This window comes from Nyctereutes procyonoides, unplaced genomic scaffold (genome assembly GCF_905146905.1).
Source record: "Nyctereutes procyonoides isolate TBG_1078 unplaced genomic scaffold, NYPRO_anot_genome, whole genome shotgun sequence".
Taxonomy (NCBI): Eukaryota; Metazoa; Chordata; class Mammalia; order Carnivora; family Canidae; genus Nyctereutes; species Nyctereutes procyonoides.
In genome coordinates this window covers 35,203,737-35,219,436 of record NW_026575043.1, presented here as the reverse complement: position 1 = coordinate 35,219,436, position 15,700 = coordinate 35,203,737, and the positions used below count along the sequence as shown (strand labels likewise).

At 42.3% G+C, this 15,700-nt stretch overlaps 1 protein-coding gene, 1 long non-coding RNA gene and 1 pseudogene across 6 annotated transcripts in view; 2 read left to right on the top strand and 1 right to left on the bottom strand.

The window, feature by feature from the left end:
* The first annotated feature begins 12 nt into the window (after window positions 1–12).
* Window positions 13–15,269, top strand: LOC129507783 (uncharacterized). The gene is made up of 3 exons (XR_008664077.1): window positions 13–134; window positions 10,789–10,895; window positions 14,616–15,269. It is a non-coding gene; the product is annotated as an uncharacterized LOC129507783 (long non-coding RNA).
* LOC129507781 (protein SDA1 homolog) lies at window positions 3,421–5,894 on the top strand (annotated as a pseudogene).
* LOC129507782 (zinc finger protein ZFP2-like) overlaps window positions 8,296–15,700 on the bottom strand; it is a 33,090-nt gene continuing 25,685 nt past the window's right edge. For all 5 annotated transcript variants that reach the window (XM_055322493.1, XM_055322492.1, XM_055322494.1 and 2 more), the window contains 3 exons: window positions 13,066–13,192; window positions 12,373–12,468; window positions 8,296–10,673 (listed from right to left, as the gene is read on the bottom strand). In XM_055322493.1, the coding sequence (XP_055178468.1) occupies window positions 9,112–10,673; window positions 12,373–12,468; window positions 13,066–13,192 (1,785 nt within the window). In that variant the 3' untranslated portion in view covers window positions 8,296–9,111. The remainder of the gene's footprint in view (window positions 10,674–12,372; window positions 12,469–13,065; window positions 13,193–15,700) is intronic.

The window sequence follows — 15,700 nt, the reverse complement described above, 5'->3', positions numbered from 1 at the left end:
GCTGCCCTTGCGCCAAACAAACGAGCTTATGGCACAGCCTTCTGGGAAATGTAGCTCCCGGTACAGCGGCCAAACACTCTGGCCCCGCCCCAATCTCCCTCGCCCCTATTGCTGCAGAAGGCGCTTGTATTTCGGTGAGTGTGTGTTTATGTGGGTCAGCGTTTGCTGTATATGTTCCTCAGTGTGTCACTCAGTGTGTCTGTGTGTACCCACAGTGCTCATCAGTGTGTGCATTTTTGTGAATCTATGCCCCAGTGAACATATTTATGTCACTGTGGGTCTCATAGTTCTGGTTGTGTGACTGTATGTAAATCAGTGCAATTCCAGAGATTCTATATTGAGTGCTCTGTCCACTCGTATCTCTACCTACCAGTCCTGAAAATTAACAAGACAGTAGCTACAATGATGTGTCCAGACTAAAATAAGGATGTAGATGGGAGGGTACAGTTACTGCTTTATAATTCTTGAGCTGTGAAAAGCATTTAATTGACAATAGGTAGTGTAAGACTCTCACGTATTTAAGGAGATGTCCTAAGTTACTTTCTGACTTCTTAGGGTCATGCATGTAAAATCCTGAGGGCTGATTAGCAGGGCCATATGAAGTTCCAGCAAAATATGGGTACATATACCATTTTAAAAGTAAAAAGCCTGGGGATCCCTGGGTGGCGCAGCAGTTTGGCGCCTGCCTTTGGCCCAGGGCGCGATCCTGTGGACCGGGGATCGAATCCCACATCGGGCTCCCGGTGTATGGAGCCTGCTTCTCCCTCTGCCTGTGTCTCTGCCTCTCTCTCTCTCTCTGTGACTATCATAAGTAAATAAAAATTAAAAAAAATAAATAAAAGTAAAAAGCCCACAGTGTGTACAAATGTCAACTTACTATGTTATATGCCTGAAACTAATATAATGTACATCAATTATACCTCAATAAAAAAATTAAAGGCACTTAAAATAATAGGAAGATTTTAAAGGCCAAAACACATTAAACATTAATAATGTCTTATTAATTAATGTTTGGTGTTATAACCTAAATTCCTTTTCCAAGTACCTGTACAGGTAGCTTGTATCCCACTAGTCTTCTTGCCAAGAATAGTTATAAACTTGCATAGAGGAATGGATCTCAAGCAGATAATGGGCTGATGATACAGAGGCCAGAGTTTGCGGACTTCTGGAAAGATTCTAAATTGAGAGCAAAAATCCAGGAACTTGGAGATAATCAAATAAGGGTAAGCCTAAAAATCTGCATAAAAATTCCCCTTGAATTCTGGGATCCCTGGGTGGCTCAGTGGTTGGGCACCTGCCTTCAGCCCAGAGCGTGGTCCTGGTCCTGGATTGAATTCCACATCGGGCTCCCTGCATGGAGCCTGCTTTTCCCTCTGCCTGTGTCTCTGCCTCTTTCTCTCTCTCTGTGTCTCTCATGAATGAATGAATGAATGAATAAATAAATAAAATATTTTTAAAATTCCCCTTAAATTCTTGAGTGACTACTACACTGCATATGACTTCAAGGATGTTTTCCTCTAAGCATCATTTGGAAGGCTAAAAAGCTGAGTGGAGATCTCAACAGTTTGGTATTTAACTCTCACCAATGGATTTATTAAATACCTGGAGCTTTGCATTGGAATCCCAGAAGGTGCAGGTCTTAGTGGTAAAGATATAGCCCAATGTTAAGGGCTATGTTCTAGGACTAAGGGCAAAACTAAAATAGACCTTCCTTAAAAAAAAAAAGCCTAAAACCAAGATCTCACAGGATCATTGTGAACAATTTAACTGCCTGCCTGAATGAAACTCAACACTCTTTAAAGGAAGATAATAGAATCCAGAATCTTTTCACAGGATCATCCACAATGGCAACTATAAATTAAAATATTACTAGACATGCAAAAAAACCAGAAGAGAATGACCCATAGTTGAGAAAAAAAGTCTATGTGAAGAAACCCACAGAAGACTCATATGAAAGCATTAGCTAAGAGTTTGACAAAACTATCAAAATTATGTGAAAGAATTTACAAGAAAAGATAGGTCAAACAAGTAAGTGGATGAGGAAGCTCATCCGAGGAATGGATCTTTAAAAAGAACCAATTGAAAAATGCATTGATGAAAATGGGCCAGTAGAAATTATCCTAACTGAAATACAGTAAGAAAATGAAGTGGGGATTAAAAAAAAACACAGAACAAATCATCTGAGATTTGTGGGACAATGTGATTATGGTCCAACACAATACCTCTTCAACTTTTTGGTCTTAGGAGCCCTTTACACTCTTAAAATTACTGGGAATCCAAAGGGTTTTTGCTTATGTGAATTATATCTATCTCTACTGCATTTGAAAATAAAGTTGAGGAATTTTAGAAACATTTATTAATTTAACAAAATAAACCAAATAAATGTTGTATTAGTTTCCCAGAGCTGCAAAATACCAAAAAAAAATTTTAAAGATTTTATTTATTTATTCATGAGAGACAGAGAGAGAGAGAGAGAGAGAGAGAGAGAGGCACAGACACGAGAGAGAGAGAGAGAGAGACAGAGAGAGAGAGAAGGAGAGAGAGAGAGAGAGGCACAGACACAGGCAGAGGGAGAAGCAGGCTCCATGCAGGGAGCCCGACATGGGACTCAACCTTGGATCTTCATGATCATGCCCTGGGCTGAAGGCGGCACTAAACCACAGAGCCACCAGGGCTGCCCAAACTAAGTGGTTTAAACAACAGAAATGTATTGCCTTGTTGTTCTGGAGACTAGAAATCTGAGATCCAGGTGTCAGCAGCGCTGGTCCTTCTGAGAATAATGAGGAAGAACTGTTCTATGATTCTCCCATAGCTTCTGGTGGTTTGCTTCAATCTTTCTCATTTCTTGGCTTATAGAAGCATCACTCCAATTCCTGCCTTCATCTTCACATGGCATTCTTCCTGTGTGTGTGTGTGTGTCTGTCTCCAAATTTCCCCTTCCTATAAAAACGCTAGTAATATTGGATTAGGGCCCACTCTAAAGACCTCATTATATTTTAATTTGTTTATTTAATTTATTTTTATTTATGTATTTGAGAGAGGGAGAGGGAGAGAAAGAGAATCTACAGTGTCTCCCCATTGAACAAGAAGCCCAACATGGGGCTTGAGCCCATGATCATAACTGAACTAAAACCAAGAGTTGGATGCTTAACCAACTGAGCCACCCAGGAGCCCCTAAAGGCCTCATTTTAATTCGAATGCCTCTGCAAAAACTTATCTCTAAGTAAGGTCACATTCTCACATACCAGGCATTAGGACCTCAACATATGAATGAATTTTGGGCGTGTACACAATCTATAACACATTTTAACATATTCCATTTGTAAAATGGAATAAAAATCCTGTATTTTGGCTGTTGGTGGTTGCTGGTGGTGTGATGCTTCTTAAGACTGCTTTCTGAGGAGCCACTCAGCAGCCAACATGTCTAACAGAAACAATAACAAACTGCCCAGAAACCTGCCACAGTTACAGAATCTGATCAAAGCAGGATTCGCCAGCCTACATCGAGGAGTTTCTACAGCAGTATAATCACTCCAAATCCAATGTGGAGATTTTCAAATTACAACCAAATAAACCTAGCAAAGAATTGGCAGAGCTAGTGAGGTTTATGGCATAGATTGGTCACTGCTATCCAGAACACTTAAGTAACTTTCCTCAAGAGCTGTAAGATCTCTCCTATAATCACAGTCTTGGATCCAGATCTTTGAATGACATTTTGCAAAGCTTTGATCTTGCTGAGAAATAAGAATCTCGTCAGTCCATCAGGTTTACTAGAACTCTTTTTTGAACTCCTGCATTGCCATGATAATCTTCTGCGAAATACTTTATTTTTTTTAAAGATTTTATTTATTTATTCATGACAGACACAGAGAGAAAGATAGAGGCAGAGACACAGGCAGAGGGAGTAGCAGGCTCCATGCAGGCAGCCTGATGTGGGACTCGATCTCGGGTCTCCAGGATCACACCCCGGGCTGAAGGTGGTGCTAAACCACTGTGGTGCTAAACCGCTGGACCACCAGGGCTGCCCCTGTGAAAGACTTTATTTTTTATTTTTTAAAAAGATTTATTTATTTATGATAGACATAGAGAGAGACAGAGAGAGGCAGAGACACAAGAGGAGGGAGAAGCAAGCTCCATGCCAGGAACCCGACGTGGGACTTGATCCCAGGACTCCAGGACCGCACCCTGGGCCAAAGGCAGGCGCTAAACCACTGAGCCACCCAGGGATCCCTGTGAAAGACTTTATACACACATATTGTCACTGATATCAAGAATATAAATGCAAAACAGAAGAATAAAGTGAATATTGTGTTGCAGAAATTCATGTATACCATGTTAAGAGAGCAATGCAACTGCAGCCAAGATATCTTTGGATGTGATGACTGAACTCTACAGAAGAAACATCTGGAATGATGCCAAAACTGTCAATGTGATCACAACTGCATGTTTCCCTAAGGTCACCAAGATATTAGTTGCTGCTTTGACATTTTTCCTTGGGAAAGATCAAGAGGAGAAACAGGACAGTGACTCAGAATCCGAGGATGAAGGACCAACAGCAAGAGACCTGCTAGTGCAAATGCCACGGGGAAGAAAAGCTCCAAACACAAGAAAAAGTTAGAAAAGGCTATGAAAGTGCTCAAGAAAAAAAAATAAAAAAAGAAAAAGAAACCAGAGGTGTTTAACTTTTCAGCTATTCATTTGATTCATGATCCCCAAGATTTTGCAGAAAAATTCTAAAACAGCTAGAGAGCTGTACAGAGAAGTTTGAGGTGAAAATGATGCTCATGAGCCTCATCTCCAGATTGGTGGGAATTCAGGAGCTTTTTCTCTTCAACTTCTATCACTTTGTGCAAAGGTTTCTGCAGCCCCACCAAAGAGAAGTAACGAAGATCCTTCTGTTTGCTGCCCAAGCATCTCATCACTTAGTACTCCTAGAGATCATTCAGTCAGTGCTCATGACTGTTGCCAACAATTTTGTCACTGGCAAGAACTCTGGGGAGGTCATGACAGTAGGAATCAATGCTATAAAAGAGATAACAGCTTGATGTCCTCTAGCCACGACTGAAGAACTTCTCCAAGACCTGGCTTAGTATAAAACACACAGAGATAAGAATGTGATGATGTCTGCTAGAACTTTGACTCAGCTTTTCCAAACAGTGAATCCTAAGATGTTGCAGAAGAAATTCTGGGGTAAGCCTACAGAGGCCTCCATAGAAGCAAGAGTGCAAGAATATGGAGAATTAGATGCTAAAGATTACATTCCAGGAGCAGAAGTTCTAGAAGTTGGAAAAGAAGAGAATTCTGAAAATGTTGAGTATGGGTGGGAAAGCACCAGTCTCAGTGAGGAGGCAGATGCTGATGGTGAGTGGGTTGATGTGCATCACTCTTCTGATGAAGAGCAGCAAGAAATATTCAAGAAGCTCAACAGGATGCCCATGGGGGAGCGGAAAGCCAAAGCTGCAGCCATTAGCACAAGCCGAGTACTAACTCAGGAAGACTTCCAGAAAGTCCGCATAGCCCAAATGAGGAAAAAACTTGACACTAACCCAGAGAAAGCCCAAAAGAGGAAGTATATTGAAATAGATAGTGATGAGGAGCCCAGGGGTGAGTTACTTTCTCGTCGGGACCTTGAACGCATTCATAAAAAGCCAAAATCTGACAAGGAGACAAGACTAGCCACAGCAGTGGCTGGAAAGACAGACTGAAAATAATTCATGAGGAAGAAAACCAAAATGAACCCATTTTCCAGTTCCACAAATAAAGAGAAGAAAAAACAGAACTTTATGATGATGTGATATAACCATAACGTCTGGTCAAAAAACAAGCGTTCCTTTCATGAAAAGCAGCTGGCACTACGAGATGCACTTTTGAAAAAGAGAAAAAGAATGAAGTAACCTCCAAGCAAGTTTTCCATTCCAAGAAGAATGCTAAGTTTGTATCATTATTTTGAAAACTAGTTAATCAAGAATATTTACATTAAAAAGTCCTGCAGTACTGTATTGTGAAAAATACAGTAAAAAAAAATCCTGTATTTTCCAAAACAATAGTGAGGAGAGGAGCATTATTTGACAGCCTTTTTCCCCCCCAAATCTCTTTAATGTAATACAAGGCAGCTGGATCTTCTTACCTGCCTCAGTGTAATTGAAAACGTTCTTAGAAATAAAATTTCAGACTCAAGTGATGAATTCCATGAGTCTGAAACATTTAAGGAAAAAATATACCAGTTTTTCAGAAAATATTTCATAAAATAAGATGGGAGGGAATACTTCCTAAGTCATTTTCAGAGGCTTAAATAATCCTAAGCCCAAAACTGACAAGGACATTACAAGGAAAGAAAATTACAGAACAATGATGCAAGAACATAGAAATGAAAGTATTAAAATAGCAAATCCAATCCAGCAATACTTTAGAAAGGGTAATATATCATGACCAAGTGGAGCTTATTCAAGGAATGAAAAGTTGGTTTAATATTTCAAAATCAATCAATGTAATTAGCCTAATTAACACAGTAAAGGAGAAAAAACAGCCTGATGCAGAAAATGCATTTAAATAAAAATAATACACTTTTTATAGATAGAAATGGACAAGCTCACTCTAAAATTTTAACAGGAAGCAAAGGACTAGGAAAGTTGGGATCATTTGGAAGAAATATAAAGTGAAAAAGTCATGTGAAAAAGTTGGTGTAAGGAGGGTTTACTACTAGTAAGGCAACTTAGATTGGTGGTAGGAGACTGAAAACTTCCCCTGACAAACCTGATTTCTAATGCTGTGTGTAAGAATTAGAATTTCACCATTGCCTGGACATCTTGGAGCCTCACAGGGCCCTAGACACCTAACTGGATTCCCTTATTCTTGCCAATATGCCCACCGCCCAACAGGAAATGCTCTAATCCAGGTAGTTTCCCTCTCACCTGGGCCAGTGTCCCATCCTCACCCTACCAGCCCATGAATTATTCACAGAAGCCAGTCACATTCTCCAGTGAAAACAGGGAATATCTCACTCTCTTGCTGCTACAAAGCCTGCCTCCCATTGCTCCTACTGGTTTGCTCTGCTCCTGAGTGCAACCCATGTGTGGTGTTTGTGTGCTGTGGTGTGTGGTGTCCTTCCCTGCATTGGGATATGTGACTAATAAACCTCTGGCCAGTCATCAAGACCAGTGTCGGGTGCCATGTGTTTAGCTGTCTTATATTATGTAGGGTGGAGGATCCCACCCTCACCAATGGGATAAATAGGAGGTGATCTGAACAGTATTTGCTACAAAAGTTATTAATTAGAGAAGTCATAGAATTTACTTCAGAGAAACACTTTTGTCTTCTATTTTCAAGGAAAAAGATCCTTTTGGTAATTTTTGCAAAAATAATTCAACAATTACAAAACAGGTAGGTTCTCTCTATGGTACATTTTATGACTATTATGTTGCCCTAATTTACCTTTTTTAAAAAAAGAAATTTGTATACAATGCAGAATGTTGACATATTCTAGTTGATCATCTACCCTCAAGTTCAGGACATTTATTCTGTAAAGGGCTAGAGAATATTTTAGGTTTCACAGGCTTGTTATGGACTGAGTTGTGTTCCCTCCAAATACATATGTTGAAGCCTGCTACGGTCTACAAAAATTCATGTTGAAATCCTGACCTCAAAAGTAATGGTTCTAGAAAGTGGGGGGCTTTAGGAGGTGATTAGGTCATGAAGGTAAAGCCCTCATGAATAGGGTTAGTACCCTTATAAAAGAGAGCCCAGAAAGATTCCTCACCTTTCTCAACATATGAGGGCACAACAAAAAGATGGCCATCTATGAACGTGGAAGTGGGCTCTCACCAAACACTGAATCTTCCAACACTTTGATCTTAAACTTTTCAGCCTCCAGAACTGTTAGAAATAAATTTCTGTTGTTTATAAGCCACCCAGTATACATTGTATCTGTTACAGCAATCTGAAAAACTTAAAACAAATCCCTTAACCTCAATGTGACTATTTAAAGACAGGGCCTTTAAAGAGGTGAGTATAGTGGAATGAGGTCATAAATATGGGGCCCTAATCCAAAAGGACTGGTGTCTTTAAAAGAAGAGGAAGAGACACCGGGATAAGTACACAGAAGAAAGGGCACGTAAGGACACAGCAAGAAGACAGCCATCTCCAAGCCAAGGAGAGGAGACTCAGAAGAAAACAAACATGCCAACACCTGACCTTGGACATAAGCCTCCCAAACTTTGAGATAATACATTTCTATTGTTTACATAAACACATAGATGTGACTGTGCCAATAAAATTTTATTTATAACAAAGGTGCAGGTTGGATTTGGCCCATGATCTACAGTATTTAAAGCTCTGTATATGTAGAGTGAGGCCTCCTTATATATAATATCATTTATAGATTCAACAGACATTATTCCTACAACTTTTCTAGAAATTCAGCATGATATATAAGAAGATTTAACTTTCATTTGAAACTTTGTGGTTTTATTTTTTTTTAAGTTTTATTTTTTATTTACTCATGAGAGATACAGAGCAGGAGAGAGAGAGAAGCAGAGACACAGGCAGAGGGAGAAGCAGGCTCCATGCAGGGAGCCCGACGTGGGACTCGATCCCGGATCTCCAGGATCACACCCTGGACTGCAGGCGGCGCTAAACCACTGCGCCACCCGGGCTGCCCAAACTTTGTGGTTTTAAAGATGTTATTTATAAGGTTCTCCTCAGTATTTTTCCTTTAACCTATAGTAAGAGATGGGATGCCTGGGTGGTTCAGTGGTTGAGCATCTGCCTTCGGCTTGGGTACTGATCCTGGGCCTGGGGGTCGAGTCCCACACTGGGCTCCCTGCAAGGAGCCCGCTTCTCCCTCTGCCTGTGTCTCTGCTTCTCTCTGTGTCTCTCATGAATAAATAAATAAAATCTTTTTTTTAAACTTATAGTAAGAGGTCATATTACATTAAAACATTTCACACATTTTCCACTTTTTTAGTTTTCTTTATGATGAACATATTAGTATTCTAGCATTTGTGGCATGGTAGAAGTGAAATATTTTCCACAGTTATATTTATAGGAGTTCTCTCTTTTATTAATTTATTCATGTTGAGGAATACCTGTGCTTATGCTGAAATTTTTCCCACATTAAATACATTTGTTGAATTTCTCTCCAGTCAAAATTTCTTTGTGACTGCCACATAATAAAGGTTTATTTCTCTTATGAATTCTTTGATGTTGAGCAAGGTATGCATTTACAGTGAAGGCCTTTCCACATTCCTCACACTGATAGGGTTTTTCTCCAGTATGCATCCTCTGGTGTTGAGTCAGATACACACTCTGACCAAAAGTCTTCCCACACTCGTTACACTTGTAGGGTTTCCCTTCAGTATGAATTCTTTGATGTTGATTAAGGTGTGTACTTCTGCTGAAAGATTTGTCACATTTTTTGCACTTGTAAGGTTTCTCTCCAGTATGAATTCTCTGGTGTTGAGTAAGGTGTGTGTTCCATCGGAAAGCTTTCCCACATTCATTACATTCAAAGGGGTTTTCTCCAGTATGGATCCTCTTATGTTGAATAAGGGATGACCTATGACTATAGGCTTTGCCACATTCAGTACATTCATAGGGTTTCTCTCCAGTATGTGTTCTCAGATGTAAAGTAAGTTGAATGCTCTGTGTAAAGGCTTTCCCACATTCTTTACATTCAAAGGGTTTTTCTCCAGTATGAATCCTCTTGTGCTGCATTAGGGATGAGCTATGACTATAGGTCTTACCACATTCAGTACATTCATAAGGTTTCTCTCCAGAATGAGTTCTTAGATGCAGAGTAAGTTGAATGCTCTGAATAAAGGCTTTGCTACACTGATTGCATTCATAGGGTTTCTCCCCAGTATGAGTTTTCTGATGCAGAGTTAGATGTGAACTTTGGCTAAAGGCCTTCCCACACTGATTACATTCATAAGGTTTCTCTCCTGTATGAATCCTCTGATGCTGTGTGAGACATGTACTTTGGCTGAAGGCCTTCCCACATTCCCTACACTCATAGCGTTTTTCTCCAGTATGAGTTCTCTGATGTAGAATAAGGGACGAGTCCCAGCTGAAGGACTTCCCACATACATTACACTCATATGGTCGCTCTCCTGTGTGACATCTTTCATGTTGTATAAGGTGTGTCCCCCTCCTAAAAGATTTGCCACAATTTCTGCATTTGAAGGGCTTTTCTCTAGCACCAAATTTCTGGTATCTAATAAGGTATGAGTTAACTCCAGTATGTGTACTCTGGTGTTGAGTGAGATCCAGACCACAGCTAAAGTCATTCCCACATTGATCACATTTGTATAGCTTTTCACATGTGTAGATTCTCTGATGATTACTTAGATTTAGGCTATGTGAAAAGCTGCTGCCATAACTGTCATCTTTATACTTTGTTTTCCCTGAAGGAATTGTGCTTTGAGTAACAAAGTCTGACTGCTGTCCACACTCAAATCCAGTATCTTCAAGAATGTTCTCCTGAGTCAGGATTTTCTTACGGATAAATGCCATCTGCCCTGGATGGCTCTCTAAACAGCTAAGAGATTCTAGGACTTCTCTGGTGGAGTAACAGATTCCATTCCTTTTACCTTTGTTGATTACCATGCCCTGGGAAAATTCTTCAGAAATTAGTTGCTTCAGATTTGACTTTGCAGTTCTAGATCTGGTCTCTTGGTCTGAAAGAAATAAAAGTGGAAGATATTTGACCTTTTAGAGAAATACAAAGTGTGAGCTAGTCAAAGCTACATATAATATGTTACTATTGTTTTTATTCTTTGATTCCCCAAACAGAGGTATGGTGCTTTGACTGATTTCAAATGTCACGTAAGCCAAGAGCCACTGTGCACGGGAGCAAGGAAGATGTGAACAGGGACATGCAAGTGGTTACAGGGGTGATGGTAAGTGACACCTGAGGTAAGTTACAAGTGAGGACTGCCTTTCTAGAATCAACGAAGGGTGAAAACAGGGACTTAAGAATGGACAAGAGGGCAGTAATGAGGGGAATCACTAGAATAAGGATAGCAGAAGAGAAACAGATCAGAATATAACCCACTATGTGCCTGGGTCACTATGAAATGTCACCACTAATATCTCAGCCTCCAACCTCTTCTCTTGCCCATTTTAAAAATAAATTTATTTTTTATTGGTGTTCAATTTGCCAAGATATAGAATAATACCCAGTGCTCATCCCACCAAGTTCCCCCCTCAGTGCCCGTCACCCAGTCACCCCCACCCACCTCCCTTTCCACCACCCCTAGTTCGTTTCCCAGAGTTAGGAGTCTCTCGTGTTCTGTCTCCCTTTCTATTTCCTACTCATTTTTTCTCCTTTCCCCTTTATTCCCTTTCACTATTTTTTATATTCCCCAAATGAATGAGACCATATAATGTTTGTCCTTCTCCGACTGACTTATTTCACTCAGCATAATACCCTCCAGTTCCATCCACATCAAAGCAAATGGTGGGTATTTGTCATTTCTAATGGCTGAGTAACATTCCATTGTATACATAAACCACATCTTCTTTATCCATTCATCTTTCGATGGACACCGAGGCTCCTTCCACAGTTTGGCTATTGTGGACATTGCTGCTATAAACATCGGGGTGCAGGTATCCCGGCATTTCATTGCATCTGTACCTTTGGGGTAAATCCCCAGCAGTTCTTGCCCATTTTGTAAGCTGCCACAGTTAATTCTCAGCAATGCCAAATCACCAGGTCTGTAAGGATGGTTCCATTCTCCTACTATCAGAGGCAACCCATGGTCACTATTGAATTGAGTTGGGGTCAGAGTTAGCAAGTGGGATAAAGGACTCAGGCAGAATCCAACACAGTGAGGGGGTGTGAGAAGACAAGAAAACAGAGGAGTTGACTGACATGGAGAGGATCATGGGAAGTCCTGCTGAGGCTGAATGCAGCAGGAAGCAGAAAACCACGGTGTGGATTCCAGCAGGTGGTGGATGTGTTTACCAAGCCATTCCTAGTAGACTTACCTAAAATTCAAGGTAGATTAAGAGGAAAGGAATGGAGATCAAACAGATGGCAAGAAAGAGGAGGGAGGTGAAAGTGGCATCACTGGCCACTGAGGGGCTTCTCTAGAGAGGACAGAACCCCTGGCAGGATGGGGGAAGAGGTACACCTGAGAGGAGGGAAGAAGGAAGCCAGTGCCACTGGGAAGGGGCCCAGGCAGGCAGTACACCCCCTGCAGGGCCCGGACTTGTGCAGGAGAGGAATGGGAGAGGCAGGATGTGGCTTCCGTGCAGGGATTATTCTCCAGGCAGCCCTGATTTATCTTGGGATTTCTCCTGCACTTCTAGAAACTACTGGCTTCCTGAACAGCCTTCTGCATGAGCTCCTGGGCCCCCTTCCCATCTCTTCACCTGGAGAGGGGTCTCTAGGGATGTCTCTCCACACCATCCATGGTGATCTGCCTTGCTCCAGCTGGGAGATCACATCAGGCTTGAAATCCTGGCACCCTGTTCAGGGAAGACAAGAGGTGCAAGTGTTGAGCCAGTGACAAGCATGTGCCCAGGACCCTGCTGCTATTTCCCTGTCTTCAGGGAATGATGGATGACCCCAGAGTGGGGGTAGGGGCAGCCTCAGCCTCCTGCTCCCTGCCACACAGAGAACAAGCAGTGGAAACACCCTAAGCCTATGTCCTCTGAACATCAAAGTATGATCCTGTGGCTCAGAGGCCTCAGGGCCTTGGGACTCATGGTTTGGACAGAGAGGAGAGAGCAGAATCCTCATTCACCAACCCATATTGGCAGGGTGGGTGTGCACAGGCCTTCAAGCATTGTTAGTGGACTGTGCCTCTCAGAGTCTAAAACCCCTTTCTAGTCTCTATTGCATCTTTTAAAATCTCACATATTTTCATTATAATCTATTTTATCTGTGTTTATTTAATTAAAAAATTATCACTTACCAAGTTCAATTACTTACCATCTCCCCTCTTCCCAGCAGTTAAGCAGACAACCTGAGCAGAAGGCACTTGTGTCCCCCAACCCTCCCAGGGTGCTGCCTCGTGTTCCTCCCCAGGCCAGTGCTCAGGATGGGCCCAGGGCCACTCTTACCCAGGGAGGCTAGGCTCCTGTAGTTCTCCAGCATGACTTCTCGGTACAGTGCCCTCTGAGTGGTGCCCAGGTGCTCCCACTCTTCCTGAGTGAATTCTACAGCCACATCCTGGAATGTCACTGGGTCCTGAGACGTTACAAGAGGCAGTGTTGGGCAGTGGATATACCATGCACAGTGCATCACAGGGTGCAGCATCCCAGCAGGCAGGGGAAGGTATATACAAAGAAACATTGGCTTATAGCATGCTGAACACAAGACATTAGTACATCTGGTTCAAACAGGAACAGGACAGCAACACTGAGTCTGCTACTCTAATATTCTTCTGGAAGTTCTAGTTTGTGCAGTAAGAAATTCCAGATGAGTAATGACAGCTATAGACAGTTGAGCGAATCTCTGGAATGTGAAGTCAAGAGCAAAGAAGCAAGCTGTAGTTGAATCCACGGAATATGTATTTATTCAGGGTTAGAGATCGAAATTATACTCTTCCCCTCAAGCCATCTGTTGAACCTCCAACCCACAATGTGACTGTATTTATAGATAGGGCCTTTAAAGAGACAGTTCAGGTTAAATGAGGTCATAAGGGTGAGGCCTTAATCTGATGGGTCCTAGTAAGAAGAGGAGACACGAGTGCATGCACATAGAGGAAAAGCCATGTGAGGACACAGAGAGAAGTGTCCCTCTACGAGCCAGGAGGAGAGCTTTCACCATAAACCCTGATGACACCTTGATCTTAGACCTTCAGCCTCCAGAACTGTGAGAGAATGAATTTCTGTTGTTTAAGCCATGTGGTTGGTGGTGTTTTGTTATAGCCACCCTGGCAGATTAACAGAGTTCAAACATTGTGCATTTGAATGGTCTAGTTTTTAGGGATATAAGTGGTAAGACCATAAAGAGCAAGAAGATTCCTACAGATTCCAGGGTAGAGATGATATTTGAAGGAGGGGGAGAGGGATGTTGTTTTTAAGATGAAGAGATAGATAAAGAGGAAGTATGTCTCTTAAATTACTTGGAATAGGAAAAAAGAGTAACCGGAAGGAAGGCTGGCTGGGGCAGAGCAGACAAGGGGGAACTAGGTGCTGGGATGTGCAGAATGATGCTGAAGGACAGCTTGTTTGTGGCACTGTCTCCACTGTGTATGTCTTCACTCTTATTCTTTTTTTAAAGATTTTATTTATTTATTCATAGAGACACAGAGAGAGAGGCAGAGACACAGGCAGAGGGAGAAGCAGACTCCATGCAGGGAGCCTGACGCGGGACTTGATCCCAGGTCTCCAGGATCAGACCCCGGGCTGCAGGCGGCGCTAAACCGCTGTGCCACCAGGGCTACCCTTCACTCTTATTCTTCCACCCACATGCAGCACACTGTCCTGGCCCTTCCTGTTTAGTGTCCTCCCCATCTTTCTCCTCCTTAAATGATTGGGGTCCACAGCCCTCCATCCTATACCCCATCAGATCCCTCTCCTCCCCTCTTTGGGGTCCCCCTAGGCTTATCCACTCCTGGGATCTCAGGACCACTCTTTGCCTCCAACTTCCAATGTTGGTTTTTCAGGTCTGAATACCCAAGTTGTCATAACAGAGTGAGAGGGAAAGAGGAAGTCAAGAGCAAAGCTGGGCCATCACTGGAGGACATGCCCTTCCCCCATAGAGTTGGAGACCCCACGGACAGAACTCCTCAGGTAAGAGTAGGTTCATCACCACAGCTGGAGACCCCATGGGCAGTGGGGACTCTTCTCCATGAGACAGAGATTCTACAAGTGGTGGTGCCCACATTGCCATGAATGGAGCCTCCTCACCAAAGAAGATCCACTGATGTCGCCCATAGGCCAGGGCAGCAGAGGCCAGGGGGCCAGACCAGGTTTGAGGGCTGAGTCACATTATCACAGGGCATCCTCACCAAAGCCGTGAGAGGACAAAGCCTGAGAGATCCGACCAAGGTAGCAGCTACCTCAGAGTTCCAGTCACTGAAGCAGACACCCATGCAATCCCAGAACACAAGGGGGCAAAGGGAAAAAAGCACCCTGTTCACCAGCTGAGAGCCTGTCCCCCCAAGCTAGTCAGAGAATGCCTAAGTAAACACCATATTCTCCTTTGTCTGGTTTAATATGTCCAACAATTACAAGCTGCAATCCTATCACGGTAATGAGAAATTAACTCAACTAAATACTGAAGGCTTTGAATTTTTGCAGCTAATCAACTTGAGAATTTTTTGAAGATATTTTTGATTTGTAATAAAACTTTACAACCTGATTATGCAAAAGTAAAAAGCTAAAAGTGCCTATTAATAGTTTTAAATGATTTTCATTAATGAGTCATGAAAGGATGAATATGCAACATAATTGTTTTTAAAAACCACCTGTTCGGGGATCCCTGGGTGGTGCAGCGGTTTAGCACCTGCCTTTGGCCCAGGGCGCGATCCTGGAGACCCGGGATCGAATCCCACGTCGGGCTCCCGGTGCATGGAGCCTGCTTCTCCCTCTGCCTGTGTCTCTGCCCCTCTCTCTCTCTCTCTCCTCTATCATAAATAAATAAAAATTTAAAAAAAACCCACCTGTTCTTCAAACAAAATCCCTACCCATGTGGGCAGCAGACTTTGAGAGTTAAAAAATCCATTATATTCATGAAACCAAGAAGCCT